This window comes from Mus caroli, chromosome 11 (genome assembly GCF_900094665.2).
Source record: "Mus caroli chromosome 11, CAROLI_EIJ_v1.1, whole genome shotgun sequence".
NCBI lineage: Eukaryota > Metazoa > Chordata > Mammalia > Rodentia > Muridae > Mus > Mus caroli.
In genome coordinates, this window is record NC_034580.1 from 25,126,000 (window position 1) to 25,144,481 (window position 18,482).

Sequence of the window (18,482 nt, forward strand, 5' to 3'; positions counted from 1 at the left end):
AAATAATGCTTTAGATGTTTCAGATGATTTGTATAAAATGGAAATTTGTCTTCAAAAATAAACTTTGTATCTAAACAGTTGCTCAGCCAACTTAAAGGAAATTTAGAAGAAGAAAATCGACATCTACTTGATCAGATCCAGACACTAATGCTACAGAACAGAACACTGCTGGAGCAAAATATGGAAAGCAAGGATCTCTTTCATGTTGAACAAAGACAGTACATGTAGGTACCAAATAATTTTTGTATTCTTAAGTATTATACATTGATGTTACTGCTATACCTAGTGGTAGAAAAAAAAATCCATGCTCATTTTTCTTGATGTTTTTGCATCATTATTTCAGTATGTATTTTCTTATTTAAAATTATCTTACTGCTTGAGTGCGCAAGACAAATTTATGGTGCTATAGTGGACTGTATACAACTTGTATTTCCACTTGGAAAGGAGGACCTCCTTAATCTTACAGTAATAAACCAGTTAGTGAATCTGGAGCTCTACACAATGAGATGGAATTTAGCACCCTTATAATTTCTGTTCATTTCAAACTATTGTGAAACAGCAATTTCTTTCTCAGGGAGATCTAAAGATTCTCAAGATTCTATTACCAGTCACAAAACATACTTATACAACACCATATGAAACCCTCCGGACCATGCTGTAAGGGAATCAGGCCATTTTTTTGCCAGTTGAGAAATTTGCTCCTTCATGTCACCAGATACCAGTTGTCAGCTGGCTGAGGACCCTACCACAGTAGGAAGAGCTGACTGGAACAGGCCTTTCTTAGGAGTGAGCATGAGAGTCTTTAGGAGTCTGCCATCAAAGAAGTAACTTCAAGGAGGATATGCTGCCTTAAGAGGAATGTTCAAGTTTCTTATATTGTAAACATTCTGCTTGAATTTACAAGTTCAAGTCCAATGTGAACAAGAGAGATCTCATAAGCCTTTTCTCAGAAGGTCTAGGTCATGTTTGGCTACACTGGGAATCAAGATCAGCCTGGTCTACATCAGACCCTATCTCAAAAAATAAAAAGGCCCCATCTAGTATAAAGCAAAAAGTCAGAAATGTAGTATATATTTAAGTGTAATGATTCTATAATGAGAGATATATCTTAAGGGCTATAGAATGTAGTAAATACTAGGTTATCTGTGTCTAGGAGATGCAAAATGAATTTTTCAAAGATGAGACTTGAGTAAGCTAAGACTTAAAAGTGCTGTGGAAACTGGTTTGAGGTAGTACACTGGGCCAAGAAAGTACCAATGCAGAAACATGGAGATGTGATAAGTGTATATTATTATATAAGACCTAAAAAGCATTCTTTATAGAACCAAGTAAAAGAAACACAAGCAATAAATAATGGCTTAACCATAAAGAGGCACTTTACAAACTTTTTCTATGCTATAGAATGGAACTGAAACCAAATTACAAGAGAGCTATGATAGAAAAATTGACTGGCTTATTGATAAGTTGTACCTGTACAGAGAGAGAATCTGAAAAGGGTCAGAGTTGGGCCAGCAGCTCAGTGGGCAGTCTTTCTGTCATGCTATGATTTACCTTTACAGAATTCTTCCCTTTCTTTAACCCAATAAGGTAAGAAGTTCTCTAATACAACACAAATACCCAGATGTTAAAATTGAGCCTCCTAACTTAGTACTCAGCTCACAGGGTACACGCCAACGCACTTTATTTCCCTATCATTGGCAGTACCTTCTATAAAGAAGAGCTAGCTGCTGCTGCCAGGTTTATTTTAAGGATGATGCAAGACAAAGCATGTGAAAGCAGGATGCATACAATGTTTTTCTAAAGCATTAAATTATTGCTGAGTTTAGAGTGGTGAAACATCTATATTAATATACAATCATTTCATGGAACAAAGAGTTCACATGAACTTTTAAGATAAATGCAAACTTGCAAAGAAATCTCACTTGTAACTGGCCAATTTGTTCCACATCTCCAGTCTTTTAAGTGATATATATTCCTTCATTCAGCCATAAGAAGATATTTTAAGTTAAAAAATCCCAAGCAGATGTAACATTTTTGATATTTAAATTTTCTGTACCTTGGGCAGAGGAAAGCCTTCTTGTCTTCGTCTTAACTTTCACCATCAGTTAGTTCATTTCCAGATTTCAGTGATTTTTGGTCTATATGGTTGGCATTCAGATATTCTCTATTTTGACTTATTGAACTTAAGCTACAAATAACCACCTTAAATGTCAAGGCATTTCTAGCTAAATGTCTATCCTGTGGTTCTGGAAGGAGTGACAGCAAACACAAATTCTAAACTTAGTGATTTGTAAGAGACTTCATCAGATAAAAGGAGACTAGTACTGTGAGCTATGGTCCTCTATGGTTTGCCATTAGCTTCTCAACTCTCAGACTTGCATAAGCGTCAGTCCAGACATTAGCTCTCTAGCTTTTAAGCAGCATCTCTTCATAGAGCACCTTCTGTAGACTCTACCACACCCACCAACTCTACTGGCCTCATAGTGTTCTCTTCATCCCTAACCTTTAGGATAGATCCTATTCCATTTGCCACAGATTTCATATCACTTTATGGTTTTGTTTGGTTGATTCTGTTCTGTTTTAGGTTTTAGTGTTTTGTTGTTGTTTGGTTTAGTTTGAAACAGGGTCTCACTGTTTAATGCTAGCTGGCCTTAAACTCACAGAGATCTGCCCACTCTGTCTCCTGAGTGATGATGTTGGCCCATAATATCACATTGTAATAGGATTTAAAGCATCTTATTTCCTACTGAGGAAAATATAAACCTAATGCTCCCTTACTACTCCCCTTTGCCTACATTCAGACTTTAGACTTCTTATCTGTTTCATCCTATGTAATATATAGCCTTTTAAATTTTTAATTTTCACATCTTTTAATTTTGTATTTCATGTGTAATGTATGGGCATGCACTCACTATAGCATGTATTTGGAAGTCAGAAGACAACTTGAGCGAGTTGTTTTTCTCCTTCTACTGTGTGGGTTCCAGCAATCAAACTCGAATTTGATTGACAGACTCAAGGCTAGACAGAAAGGACTTTTACTTTTACCTACTGAACCATTTCATCAACCCTGTAATACATCCCTTTTGTTCTTCTCCCCACTGTCCTCCATTGTTTTAAGACAAGGGTATTGTGTAACCTTAGCTGACCTAGAACTCATTATGTACATCAGCCTGGCTGCAAATGTCTAGGTAACCCTCTTGCTCTACTTCCTGAGTGCTATGATTATAGGCATGAATTGTCACACCTAGATTAATATGGCCTTTGTCTTCAAGAAGACTTTTTTTGAATGTTTAAGATAGAAATATTTTCTCCTTTATAGGTGCCTGCTATATTTCCATAGTACTTTATTTGGTTATTTTTGTTGTTTTGGTATGTAATCGTCACTTTTGTGTATATGTTCTCTTTCCTACTATATTATAAGCGAAGCAACCTAACTTTTCATTGTTGTATAAACTCCATGTCTTCCTCATTATAAGTGAACATTAGTTAATTGTTGTGTAAATAGTATTTTTGGCATTGAAAGCTTTTTAAAAGACCTTGTTCTATAATCTATGATGTTTCTGTATGCAATAAATACTACTAAGAACATGAAATGAATATAGAATGTAGATAATAGGGCTGGTGAGATGGCTCAGTGGTTAAGAGCACAGACTGCTCTCCCAAAGGTCATGAGTTCAAATCCCAGCAACCACATGATGGCTCACAACCATCTGTAATGAGATCTGATGCCCTCTTTTGGGGTCTCTGAAGACAGCTACAGTGTACTTACATATAATAAATAAATTAATTGAAAAATAAAAATGAACTCTTCTGGAGTGTCTGAAGACAGCTACAGTGTACTTACATATAATAAATAAATTAATTGAAAAATAAAAATGAACTCTTCTGGAGTGTCTGAAGACAGCTACAGTGTACTTACATATAATAAATAAAATTAAAAAAAAAAAAGAATGTAGATAATAAAATATATTCATCCATTGAGAGAGGGATGTCAGAACTAAATCTTTGTAAGTAAGTGCCTTAATTGGGGGTTTATTGCTGTAAAGAGACACCATGACCACAGCAACTGTTACAAAAGAAAACATTTAATTAGGGCTGGCTTACAATTTCAAAGGTTTAGTCCATTATCATCATGGCAGGAAGCATGGTGGCTTACAGGTAGACATGGTGCTGGAGAAGTTGAGAGCTCCACATCTTGAGATGCAAGCAGCAGAAGGAGACGTTCAACCACACTGGGTGCAGCTTTAGCATATGTGATCTCAAAGCCTGCTCCCACAGTAACACACTTCCTCCAACAAGGCCACGCCTACTTCAGCAAGGCCACACCTTCTAATAGAGCCCACTCCCTATGGGCTAAGCATTCAAACACATGAGTTTATGTGGGCCATTGCTATTCAAAGTACCACATTAAGCTTGAGTAATTCAGACTAAAGGGAAAGAAATCTATCTTCATGTAGATGTGATTTCAAGAAGAATTGAAACTTATAAGTCCTATATCCTTTTATTTAAGTACATTTAAAGGAAAAATATGGAAGAAGATCACTGTTACTTCTTAATTAGTTCTCATTTATCAGTAATGGTTTCTGCATTTGTTTATGTTCTGGGAAGTAAGGTAATGGTCATAAAGTCATTGGATAAAATATGCATACTCTAAAATGTAATTTCCATTTTTATAGTGATAAATTAAATGAATTGAGACGACAAAAAGAAAAATTAGAAGAGAAAATTATGGATCAATACAAATTTTATGACCCATCTCCTCCTAGAAGGTAACACTAATCGAATTTAAGGATCTGTTTTAAAGAAAATGTTATTATTGTTGAACTTTAGACTAAGAATTCTTCTAATTCTATTAGGAGAGGCAACTGGATTACTCTAAAAATGAGAAAATTGATAAAGTCCAAAAAAGATATTAACCGGGAACGTCAGAAATCTCTAACACTAACACCCACCCGCTCAGACTCCAGTGAAGGATTTCTTCAGCTGCCCCATCAAGACAGTCAAGACAGCTCTTCAGTAGGATCAAACTCTTTAGAAGATGGCCAAACCCTGGGGACCAAGAAGAGCAGCAGTGAGTGCTTTAAACAGATTATTGATTTAGATTGCTCTTTTAAAAGACAATTTCTAGTAGTCTTAGTTTGATCAATGATATTTCATTTTAACTTTATGTTCATAATATTAATTGCAGACTACAATAGTGTAGAGGTAGAGATAAGAATCATTGTGCTAGTAAGGTAAACTATTGTAAAAAGAACATTCAATTAAGAATGAGCTTTTTGCTCATATTCTTTTATAGCATAAAATTGGAACAAAGTTATATTAGGGAAGTAAAAAAATAAATACTAATTTGAAGAGTTATTACAGAATTATTTAAAGATAACTGAAGTCTCAAAAATTATTGCGGGGTACTTGCTGAAGTTTTGGTTAAAATGAAATAAAGATGGGGAAATGTAAATATATAAACTTAAGATTTAGTTTTTATTACACTTAGAAGTCCCACAAAATGTGCCTGATACAATTTCTAGACTTACTACAATTTATACTTCACTTACTAGTATGTGTTTTAGCTAAATAGAAAGACCAAAGTAAGAGCCTGAAAAAGTATATATTTTAAGAAAAAGAGAAAACAATTCATTACTAAGCTTTTGAAGATGTCTACAAAGTTGGTTATTTGTGTTCTCATAAAGTACTTGAAAAACTATAAACTCTGATCACACCATTATCAGTGTCACTAAGTTTTAAAGACATACATGTAGCCAGATATGGTGATGCATACCTGTAATGTCAGTGTTGGGGAGAGTTCAAGGCCAGCTGGCTACATAAAACCCTCTTTCTAACAAACAAACTCCACTATTCTTTTGAAATAAAAAGTAAGCAAAGCAGCCTGTGCTTCCCTTAGGGGTTGCCTATCTATGTGGCTCTCAAAATACTCAAAAAATTGGTACAACATATGGCCTTGAATGAAATATCTCTGAAAGGAGGTAGTGTTTGCTCCTGTAGCATATTTTTCACAGAACAGTTTTAGCAGCCTAGATAGTCAATAAGTACAAAAAGTACAGATGCATATACAATATCCATAATAGTCTCTCGAAACAGTATAATTCTTTAGCTTCACATAGGATGATTATTATCTAGGATCTTTTTCCATCTAGCTTTCTGTCCACCTAATTGATAAATACTGATGTGGAAAGATCATCAAGTTTTCCTTTACAGGTGGCTAATAAGTCATTTGTATCTTCTACCTTTAAACACAATCTGTCATCCTACTAAGAAAATGTAAAGTGTATCCTTAATTATTTTAACTTACAGGAATATAGTTTAGACACACACATATACAGTCTTATTTTTTATGTCATTCTGTCTGTCTAAAGTGTAAGTCATTATTTCTTACCCCATCCTGGAACATTCAGGATAAAAATCAGAAGAAAACAATATTCTCTTTTCCTACAGTTGTTCAACTTTAGATTTTGTTTTTAAATAAACACAAAACTCAACAATACTAATATTGCCTTGATCTAAGTATCCTTCCGGAAAAGAACATTATATGTCTCCAAACATAATTGCCATGAGAAGAGTCACATTCCTGGCAATTTTAAAATTCTTTTTTTTCTGCCCATTTTGGAAGAATGTCTGTCTGTCATGTCAGTAAAGCAGTCTTTGAAAAACAGCTGAAAACAGAAAAAGGAAAAAAAAGAAAAGTATCTACATATGACATGTGCATGCTGCAACCATTCAGCTTTGTTTTAGCTCAGTGTCCATTTTACGTTGTTTTGATTCATTCCTGTTTTGCCATTGAAAAGAGCTGTGTTTACCAAGCATGAAAGGATATGTCAAATTAAAAAGCTTAAATGAGTCATGACTCTTCCTTACAGAAGTTAAAAAGTGAAAAGCTATTTTAGCTTGCACATCTTTCAGTGGATACTTACCAGTTTATCAAAAAAAGAAAAAAAAAAAGCTTTGATTATTTATATGCTGATGACACTTTTCTGAGAAAGAACATAGTTGTTAAGGTTGTGTATGTTTTCATGTTGTTTGCCTAAATGTATGGATTTTTATGTTAAGTCATAGTAAGATATAGCTTAGTTTTTGTTCTAATGATTCCTGTATTGCAGTAATAACCCTTTAATTCACACAAAAAAATTTGTGGAGTGCTTCATTTTTTTTGTTTGTTTACATAAACCCACCCACCCACCCTATGGGCCCTTCAAAATATGTGCCCTTATAAATTTGTTGTTTATTAGTATGTTATTTTATGTACATAAATGTTTTTGCCTGTCCTATGTCTAGTATCACATGCATGCTTGGCGCCCTCCTAAGGCAGAAGAGGGCATTGGACACCCTGGAACTAGAACTACAGGCAGTTGTGAGCTGCCATGTGGGTGCTTGGAATTAAACTTGGGTCCTCTAGAACAGCTGAGCCATCTCTCCTGGCCCCAAACATCTTTAAATATTATGTTTCCCTTCCATTTTGCGTTCTTTGGGGTTCATTTTTTTGTTAGCTTTCTCAGAACTTAGTGCTAACACTTACTGCTGATGTCAAACTATTCTTTTTCCCTCCTCTAAATCAACTTTTTGGAAAATGAGCCTAATATACCTGCTATTTAATCTTTAGGAAGACTTGTTGAAAGAATGTGTATTTCCACAGTGCTGCTAAACAATGCACTAGATTCTAGTTTAAATCAGTGTTTCCTTTATTAAATATTAGAAGACTAACAAAAAAAATTAAGGGTTCATTTTTTTAGTTTAATTTGCTTTAAATATCTGACCACCATAACTTTTGGTTGATATAGGTATATTACCTATATGTAAATATAGATATAGATATACACATATATATTATTAAAATTCTCCAGTGGGATATGGATTTACCTAACTTTTTTTTAAAGAAAGCCTTTAACTTAAAATGTTTAAATACAAAACAAAACAAAAAGATGGCCTGTGAACTTTGTAGGACTCATCCCTTATAGTATAAACCACCCATAGCCTAATTTTAAAAGTTTCCTTTTACAATTTAACTAGGGAATTTGGTTTCTCCCTAAGTAATTGTAATCAGTTCCTGTCTTTATAGGACTGACCCGTAGCCAGTGCTCTCAGAATACATGTTCCTCATCATTGTCTTCAGTGCTTTCCAAGTATTTACAGTACCAGGATGCATGCTTCCTGTTTCACTGCCTTCAGCAGCATGAGGGCATTAGCCGTAATGTAGCATACATAGCTGAGACCAACATTCATTCCTGTCCTTAATTTCAACATTTAACTCCCATCTGTTCTTCTCCCTTTTTTCTTTCATTTCCCTGTTTCTGTTTTTCCTCATGCTCTGACATTAAAGTGGTTGCACTGAAAAGACTGCCCTTTTTGAGGAACAGACCGAAGGATAAAGACAAAATGAAGGCCTGCTACCGTCGTTCCATGTGTAAGACTTTATGACAGCTCAGCTTCTTTCCAATGACTACACTGGCTTCCATCACTAATTTCTCACTAACTTTCTGTGGACTGTACTAATTTCCTATTTTGCAAAGTGCAGTCTTCCTTTAATATGAGGAGCTGGAAGAATATTTTTTCAAAGAAGGCATTGAATTTGCATTATATGTATACTGCTCATACATATATATGCATATGTTTAGTAACACATGCAATATACTTGTAAATTTCCAGTGCTTTCTTAAAACTGGCAGAAACAAACAAACTTAATTTTATATGCCATACAGATTTTCTCCCCAAAGAAGTTTACTTAAGGAAAAATATAACAAACCCTTTAGAAATAGGAACTTATTTCCTTAATGAACCTAATTAAATAAATGAATAAATAAATAAATAATAAATAAAGTGGCCTATAACCCTTGAAAATGTTTGTCATTCTTTATGTAATAAATAATCTTGGCTTTCTCTTTTGAAGTGATATGGGTAATGACATATTGTTACTTTGAGTATCTCTTTCAGGTTTTTACTTATTGGTAAATTTACTTGTTTTTTTAAAGATGATTTTATTCAGTAACCTGCTCTGACCAAGGACTCTTTTGTTTTCAATAATGAAACTGTGTAAAATTGCTCTCCATCTTATTTCATTCCATTTTTGTCACCATAAAGCTGCATTTGAAGGCTTCTAATGATATTTCACACCATATCACAAAAGCATGGCAATTGTACATAGTAAAATTCCTTTCTGTCTTTTAAAGGCAGTTGGGGCGTGGGTGTGGGAAGAGTATTGAAAATCCATCAGCCTTTGGCCTCATTTCATTCAGCTGAATGCATGTCATTACTTAAATGGCCTTATAGCTACAGTCTTGGGCCCATTTGCATTAATTCATAGACAAAACCAGATCATTTATAATACAAAATAGAAATAAAAGCCAGTCCATTAATCATGCTGATTCATTTGCTCTCATTTGCATCCCAGCCATGAATGACCTGGTGCAGTCCATGGTCCTAGCAGGAGGACAGTGGACAGGTAGTACTGAAAATTTGGAGGTCCCTGATGATATTTCAACGGGTAAAAGGAGAAAAGAATTGGGAGCTATGGCCTTCTCTACTACAGCCATCAACTTTTCAACTGTCAACTCTTCTGCAGCCTTCCGATCCAAGCAGTTGGTTAATAATAAAGGTATAGGCCGTCTGCTGTTTGCACTGTGCTGTGTAACTATTGGCATTGGGAGTTTTAATCTGACTTCCTTGTGACTTCTTTTTCCCCTAAACAACCTGAAATATCAGGCCATGATATAAATTTGAGTTTAGGAAAATGTCAAGTTTTAAGATTCTATGTAAATAATCATAATCTTTTCTAGGCCTCCTTGTGTAATAAACAACTTATGAACTTAAATGGAATGAAGAATATCAGATAAAGAGTGGAATAGAGGCCAGGTGGTGGTGGCGTACATCTTTAATCCCAGTGTTTAAGAGGCAGAGGCAGGCAGATCTTTGTGAGCTTGAGGCCAGCCTGATCTACAGAGTACAACCTAGGGCAGCCAAGGCCACACAGAGAAACCCTGTGTCAGAGGGAAAAAAAAAAGAGTGGAATAGAGGAGGGAATGGTATGTTTCTTTCTCAAAACCCCAAAGCACAACTTGAGAGCGCTATATAGAACAACACTGGTTTTTGCTTTGCTTTGCAGAGTCATGGGGAGATTATGTCATTGCCTCTAGTGTTTTCTTAAACTTTCATCAGAACTATTCTTTTCTAGTTCCAGTTTCTGCCTCAGTCTATGAATACATTAAATCAAGATGTACTGTGTGTGACTAAAAAGTTTCCATATTCTGTATAAATACTTATAATGAATTGTTTTAGTACAAAATATATTTATATCCATTTTGCTATTTCATGTAGATACTACATCCTTTGAAGACATAAGTCCACAAGGTATTAGTGATGATTCTAGTACGGGATCAAGAGTTCATGGTAAGCGATGAATGTAACTTAGATGGTATATATTAAATACTGAATGGAAGTGCTAAGATGAATGTGGCATTGTTTCATTCATTTCTTCCAAGCAAATACTGCAATTTTTCCGCTTAATATTATTGTTTCATTGGAGTATTCTCTTCTAACCAAGGTCATTTACAAAGTATGCCTACATTATCTTCAGGGGTAATTTTGCTGCCATTGTCATAAAAAGGTTAATTTTAAAGTTGCATTTCACCATTGGGTTTTATTTTAATGAAGGATGAATACTAAAAACCAAACTTTCTACAGTATAGAGTATTTTAGATTTTTTAATTCTATTTGAAAAATCATGTTTTACCAAATGAAATTATTACTAGTAACAAATAGATAGCATGCTAAAAAAAAACAAACAAAAAAAAACCTTAATTAGCAAGAAGTATCATGGAGCAGCGTTAGCTGTATAGCTTCCATAGTACAGAGAAGAATAAGACATATGAGGCTAAATATAGATAACTCAGCAGTTATAACTCAGAGTTCATACTACTCTTACAGAGGACCCATGTTAGGTACCCAGCATCCATATTAATTATCTAACAAACTGCCTATAACTCTAAATTCAGTGGAACTGACACCCTCTTCTGGCCTCTACACTCACTGCTTTCATATGCACAAACACATACATATATACATAATTTAAAAAAAAAAAAAGAAGCCCGCAGAGTGGCCCAGCAGTTACAGGCACTTGCCCACTTGCCATGGAAGGAAGCTCAGCAACCGGAATTCAGCCCACAGAATCCATTCAATGTGGATGGAGAGAAAACTCCACAAAGTTGTCCTCTGGTGCACATGCATTCAGGTACATGGTAAAAACTATAATTTTAAAAAAATGTTTTAATATACAGAATTCTAGGGACTAGAGAGATGGCTCAGCAGTTAATTTACTGCTCTCACAAAGGGACTGAATTAATTTCTCAGCACCACATGGTGGCCTACAACCATCTACAACTCCAGTTCCAGAGAATCTAATGCCCTTTTCTGAACTTTGAGGGCATCAGGCAGAAATATGGTACATATACATACATACACACAGGCAAACATGTATACACATAAAATTAAACCTTAAATTTAATTTAAAAACTAATGTGTGGCCAGGCAGTAGTGGTGCACGCCTTTAATCCCAGCACTTGGGAGGCAGAGACAGGAGGATCTCTGAGTTCGAGGACAGCCTGGTCTACAGAGTGAGTTCCAGGACAGCCAGGGCTACACAGAGAAACCGTGTCTCGAAAAATCAAATAATAATCATAATAATGTGTGTGATGTTAACGGTGGGGAAACGATGATCACATTCCTACACTTTATGGTTCCTTCTGTAATGTATAGCATGTGGTAGACACTAGGTGAGCAGCCACTTCTAGAAATCATATTCAGATGGAAATATGATCTCTTTCTTCCTCCCTCTCACTATTTTAATTTCAGCTGTTTTTTCAGAGGTGCTATGCTCCAAAGTATCTTACTAAACTACCTAAAAATGTTTTTGCTTTCTAACATGTATGATTCACTATCTGTGAGATGCCCAGGCTGAGAAAGTATGCATGATTGTTTCCTCAAAGCATTCTGTGACCAGAATGTAAAATTCAATACTCTCAGATGGAAGTTTCATTATACTGTCTCCTGATTTTTTCATTTAGCTTCAAGACCAGCCAGCCTTGATAGTGGCAGAACATCCACTAGCAATAGCAATAATAATGCTTCACTCCATGAAGTCAAAGGTATGCTGTAGGTACATTTATTGACGTATTCCATCCGATTTCCAGTATTGTTTACAAGTGGAAAGATAGAGTGCAGCTCAGTGGTAGTGCACCTTGTTCTTAGCATGAACAAGGTCCTGCCTGAGTTTCACTCCAGAACCATAGAGGGAAAAGTTGTAAATGGGATGATCTGGTGATAAAGTGCAAAATCCAAACCGTCTGTGTTTGAATCATAGTTTCTGGAATGCTTGCACTTGTGCATTGGGATAGAGATGTATGTCAGTGCACACAAATGTAAAATCAGGAGCGGTTATTTTCTTTCAGTTCTTCCTTTTCACAGATAAAATAAAACACAACTATCCATAGGTCCTTATTTTAAGTGACATTTTCTGCTTGACATCTAAATGGTTGTCCTTACATTTTTTCACAGTGCATGTATATTGCATGTATTACCTGTATTTTAGTAATGCTGTTAGTTTACTTTGTCAACAAAATATGTACCTCTTTTTAATATAAGAAACAATTATGTATGTTTATGTTACATAAAAAGTATATGGATACACATATGGCTTGTATATAGAATTACCCCAAGATTGTTTTCTTTTGTGTTTCAATGTGTATTCCAATGTGAGGTTTTAAGTAATAGCTATAATATATTTCTCTAAAATATATTACTGCCTTTACAGACTCTGGGCTTGTTAAACACTACCATAGTTCTCTGTACTCTAAAATTGTACAACTATAATGAATGCATTTGTTCTTTAGCTTTGGATCATAACATTATTTCTCTCACTCATGTTTTAATTAATTTTATAACTTTTTATTACAGTGATCTGAAATACATGATTTTGAGAGGAATTGATTTTTTTTTTGTTTTATAAATCATCAGATTAAAAAATGTAATCTGAACCCTTAGCCAGACTAACTAGAGGGCACAGGGACAGTATCCTAATTAACAGAATCAGAAATGAAAAGGGAGACATAACAGCAGAACCTGAGGAAATCCAAAACATCATCAGATCCTACTACAAAAGCCTATACTTAACAAAACTGGAAAAACCTGGATGAAATGGACAATTTTCTAGACAGATACCAGGTACCAGAGTTAAATCAGGATCAGATTAACAATCTAAAAAATGTAATCTGAAGCTAATGAAAAATTCTGATTTAAAAATAAAAGAAAATCTTAGTTCTGAAAAATAACACAACTTTACACAATCCTTCTATGATCTGTTTGTTTGTTTGTTTGTTTGTTTGTTTGTTTGTTTGTTTGTTTGTTTTTTGAGACATGGTTTCTCTATGCAGCTCTGGCTATCCTGGAACTCACTCTGTAGACCATGCTGGCCTCAAACTCANAAATCCACCTGCCTCTGCCTCCCAAGTGCTAGGATTAAAGTCATGCGCCACCACTTCCCAGGGATCTATTATTCTTTATGATTGAATAATTTTTTGTCTTGAACTCTATCTACAGTTTATTATTGATAATCAGTCCTATAAAGGAATAGTGAACATTCTTAGGAACTTTGTTCTAGAATTAATATCCATTCTTTTATAAATCAACCTTAAGTAAAATTTTCAAGGTTATATGTTAGCAATATCAATAGTGAACATTAGAACCAGTCACATAATTCAGATACTGAGGAAAGAATAAGCCAAGCATGGTGACATATGCTTGTAATCCCAGCATTTGGGATGGCAAAGCAGGAGAGTTGCAAGTTTTAGGATAGTCTGGCCTACATACTAAGATCCAAACCAGACTAGGCCATACACGAAACCCTGTCTGAAATACTGTTTCATTTTTTATGGGACTTCTCTAATTATTTCATGTCTCCTTTCAACTTTCCTTTTGTGTATGGTATTAAGGGTGTTTTGGAACATGTTTAAGGTTTTTTATTTAGTATGAAATCTTTGAATAAGTAATTGAATCGAGACTCATAGAGACAGAAAATAAAGTACTTTTTGCATTTAAATGTTTTGGGTTTTAACATTCTGTAATAATTTAAAATATGTCTTTTTTTTCCAAATTGTGAGTTATTTTACAGTTATTTGAACCTGAATTGTTGTTTATTACTTTCTTTATTCATTCATTTAGTCTTCAATATATTGAATGACTGTTTAATGTGAAACTCTCTTTAGGATTTGACTTTGGTGATAAAAGTATATTTTTACTCTAATAGAACTTAAAATATTTGTTGGTTTAATAAAACCAGAAAAGCAGCTATGGTATCCAGTTGTTATACTGAGGAACAAGTAACATAGCTTACCTAAGTATGTGTAAAATGAAGTTTAAAGTCAGTGAGACTACTAATAGAGTTAGAAACCTGCTAACAAATATTACATAGTATTGTCTCATTTCTATTATTGAAGTTTCAACACACCATTTACTCCAAAAGCAGGTGCAGTTAATATCCAAAGCAGGCCACAAAGCCACAGCAGTGGAGATTTCAGTCTGCTTCATGATCATGAGACTTGGTCTAGCAGTGGTAGCAGTCCAATTCAGTATTTGAAAAGACAGACCAGGTCAAGCCCTATGCTCCAGCACAAAATATCTGAAACAATAGAGAGTCGAGCACATCACAAGATGAAAGCTGGCTCCCCAGGAAGTGAAGTTGTTACTCTACAACAGTTTTTGGAAGAAAGCAACAAGCTTACCTCAATACAGGTTAGTTCTTTATATGGTAAACTTGATTTAAATGAGCAACACTAGTTAAATGCCTTGTGACTGAATCTTAGGAGGGAAAAAAATTAAGTTATAGTGTACTAAGAGATAACACCACTGAACCACTGTGTAGTTCAGTTTATCAGGAGACTAAAAATGTCTATACTCTTGTCTATAATCTGCACTGTTTTGCCTTTTAACAGTTGAAGTCCTCGAGTCAAGAGAATCTTTTAGATGAAGTAATGAAAAGTTTGTCTGTGTCTTCTGACTTTCTGGGGAAAGACAAGCCTAGCTGTACCCTGGCCAGGTCAGTAAGTGGAAAGACTCCAGGGGACTTCTATGATAGACGGACAACTAAGCCTGAATTTTTGAGAACTGGTCCTCAAAAGACTGAAGATGCCTACACCATCAGCTCTGCAGGGAAACCTACACCAAGCACTCAAGGAAAGATAAAACTCGTAAAAGAAACCTCTGTGTCAAGACAATCAAAAGATAGCAATCCTTATGCCACTTTACCTCGTGCAAGCAGTGTGATCTCTACTGCTGAAGGAACAACTCGAAGGACGAGCATCCATGATTTTTTGAGTAAAGACAGTAGACTGCCCGTGTCAGTCGATTCATCACCACCTACTGCTGGTAGCAGCAGCACTACAGCATCTAGTGAGTACCATTTACAGCAGTGGTCCTCTGACATGCCAACACATTCTGAAGACACATCTGAGTCCGTTTATACCCAGGCTAGAAATTCAAGTTCAGGAAGGCCATGTTTTCTAAAACAAACTTTTGCCACTGTTAAAATGTCTAATGATACATTTGGAATATCAGGTAATGATAGCCATGAGACATTTAGTGTTGTTCATTCATCTCAGCCATTTCTATCCCTGAACACAGAACTAGTTAGTAACATAAGTGGGTTACCTCCCAAGTCACTCACTAGAATAACTGGCCAGACCTTTGCCTCTTTGGATAAAGCTGCACAGAAAGATAACAAACATTTTTCTGATAGTCAGAACCCCAGTCACAGTAAGCCACAGTTCTCTATAGATAGCAATCTTATCATTCCTGCATGCCTCTACCCTGATGACACAGACGTTGCATTATCAGTTTCAGAGGACAGTCAAATTGTTTGGTATGAATATGGTTGTATTTGATCATATGTTAATATTACTCATTAGGCGTATATTAAGATTGTTACAGAGTTCAGCTATATAAAAAGGCATGTATATAAACACCACACCAAAGTCTGCATGAAGTAGTAATTACATTGTGCATTTTTGCATGCCTTTAAAACCCCACCCACATTTCTTTTACATCTTTTTAATGCTTGATAAAGATGATAAAGACACTTCATGTCATGGATCATGTCCAAGTAGCTGCATGTTCTGTTATCAAGAAAACATATCCAAGTCATTGTTTGGCTGCTTCTAAAAAGCATGTTCATTCGCTCTTCCTGCTGCCTGCTCCCCCTACCCCTCTCGTTTGTTTCCTGAATGTGCACTTCATGCTGCACATGCACAGCATTAATAAGGAAAATGTTTTTGAAATGGTATTTTTTGTCACTTAATCATGTTATCTTTCCTGTTCTCTTTTCAAAGAAATAGTTAATAGTTCATCTTTATTTGAACTAATGCTTGCATTTATAAAACATTGTTCAAATTTAAAATACTGTTTATTCATAAATGTGTTATTCCTGGAGTTTCCTATCAAATTTAAATGTAACTTACACCGTGAGTAGGCGTGTTTGTATTACAGTTCTCTTCTTGGTGCTGTTCCTTTCCTGGTAAATGCAATAGCTTAACTACTTCCCCTTTAGTTTTGGTATCCTTTAACACAAATTTTTCCAGTTTTTTTTTTAAACATATAAGTCAAAGAGAAATAAACCAAGTTACTTATTACCTTGGGAATTTGTATTTTTACTTCAATTCAGAAGAATAGCAAGGTTTTTAAATGATGAAAAAATTAACTTCTGTCATTCATTTATTACTAAATGTAAAAAAACTTTTTAAAAATTAATACATTGCACTAGAGTATAAAATTGGGACTTGTGAGCATAAAAATGAAAAATATACTATGTAGTCTTTATTCTAAAATCTGTTGTATTAAAAACATAGTCTTGCCTGGTGTATGCCTTTAACCCTGGCACTTTGGGAGGCAGAGGTGAGCGGTTCTCTGAGTTCCAGGACAGCCAGGGCTGTGAACTTGGACACTGTCTCAAAAAGTTCAAACAAAAAGAAAACAAAACAAACAATAATAGTCTTTAGCTCCCCACGCTCTAAAACAGTCCACACACGATAAAGATAATATCCATAAACATGGACTCCAATTTCATATAGTTTTCAATTATCTTTCTGTGTTCATGTCATTCTACACCAAATCAGCTTCAACTCCTCAGGATTAAAACAATCTATAATCTTATTTCTGCAGGATATTTAGCTGTTTCAGGAATGTTTTAATAATTTTGATTCAGCCTAAATATTACTGATAAGACTCCGCCTTAGGTAAGCGCCATAAGAAGGAAGCTCTATGAGTGAAGGGATTAGTGCTTGTGTACTTAACCTCACTGAGCTGTGTTAATACCAGACGAAAGGGAAACTCTTCAGGCTTTGCCTAACTAAAGTTGTATCCTTTGTAAAAATCTCTCCCCTGGTACATTCCCAGGATCACCTTACAGGTAGATCCCTTTTGTTTATATTGCTGACCATATGTTTCTTTCCTTACAGCTATTCTTAAAATAGTTCTGAGACAAGTGATCAGATGAACACAAGCAGTATTTTACATATTTTAGTACCACCTAATAGGCTTACTGCATGAATATATCATTACCTTATACTATGGATTTTTTGTCTAGTCAGTCTTAATACTTCAGACATTTTTGTGCTGTTTTCCCTTTTGTTCATAGCCTACTAATAAATGGTAAGCTGAGACTGATGCAGCGCAATGACAGAAATGCTTTACGTAGCTTTGGACATCATGAAACAAACCTTACACTTTCTACACTTAAAAAATGTTGCTAATTTTGTTAATTCAAAGTATATTTTAAATTATGTATTTTATAAAAGCTATATTGTTTTATTTTATGAAAACAGACTTACAGAAGTATTTTGTCTCTAACATCTAAAGGATACACTGCATGTAAGAGAGGTAAATACTATGTCCATATTTCCTGTGGGCTAAGATTGCAGTGTAGAATTCTTCCAAATACATCACATACTATGGAGTCAAAGTTTCCTAAAACACCACTAATACTATGTTGCTTATGACTTTAAAATGTAAAAAAATAGGTTCCATGTAAAATGTCTGTCAGATTAATTTTCCACGTTTCAAATTCCTTTGTCCAACTCAGCTTAAGAGCTTTTTAGTTTATCTTCATGAATTTTGTTACTAAACTTTTGAGTAAATAACATGAACTACTTTTCTCCCACAGATGTGAACAAAGTACAAGAAAGCAGAAATTCAAAAAGCAGGTCTAGGGAGCAACAAAGCTCCTAATTCAGTGACCCACTGCATGACATGTGGGCCCTGGGGTGAGTTTGCTGCTTGAATCCTAAATGAGATTAGTCTCATTTGTCCAGACTAACAGAATTCAGTTTAACACGTGCACATTGCACTAACAGATTACAGTTTGCTTGCTGGATTCACTGACTTTCCTTCCTGCTTAATTAGTAAAGAGTAGTTGACTGCCATAGGTTTTTGCCTGT

At 35.0% G+C, this 18,482-nt stretch overlaps 1 protein-coding gene across 5 annotated transcripts in view; it reads left to right on the forward strand.

The window, feature by feature from the left end:
• The window catches only part of Ccdc88a (coiled-coil domain containing 88A), a 137,153-nt gene that overhangs the window by 114,497 nt on the left and 4,174 nt on the right, over positions 1 to 18,482 (forward strand). The window contains exons 23-32 of one of the 5 annotated variants that reach the window (XM_021176112.2): positions 79 to 224; positions 4,677 to 4,769; positions 4,857 to 5,071; positions 8,330 to 8,413; positions 9,398 to 9,601; positions 10,321 to 10,392; positions 12,066 to 12,146; positions 14,519 to 14,787; positions 14,988 to 15,444; positions 18,209 to 18,308. In XM_021176112.2, the coding sequence (XP_021031771.1) occupies positions 79 to 224; positions 4,677 to 4,769; positions 4,857 to 5,071; positions 8,330 to 8,413; positions 9,398 to 9,601; positions 10,321 to 10,392; positions 12,066 to 12,146; positions 14,519 to 14,787; positions 14,988 to 15,444; positions 18,209 to 18,273 (1,686 nt within the window). In that variant the 3' untranslated portion in view covers positions 18,274 to 18,308. Of the gene's footprint in view, positions 1 to 78; positions 225 to 4,676; positions 4,770 to 4,856; positions 5,072 to 8,329; positions 8,414 to 9,397; positions 9,602 to 10,320; positions 10,393 to 12,065; positions 12,147 to 14,518; positions 14,788 to 14,987; positions 17,024 to 18,208; positions 18,309 to 18,482 lie in introns of those variants that run through there. The other 4 variants (XM_021176113.2, XM_021176110.2, XM_021176111.2 and 1 more) reach the window with 4 other exon arrangements.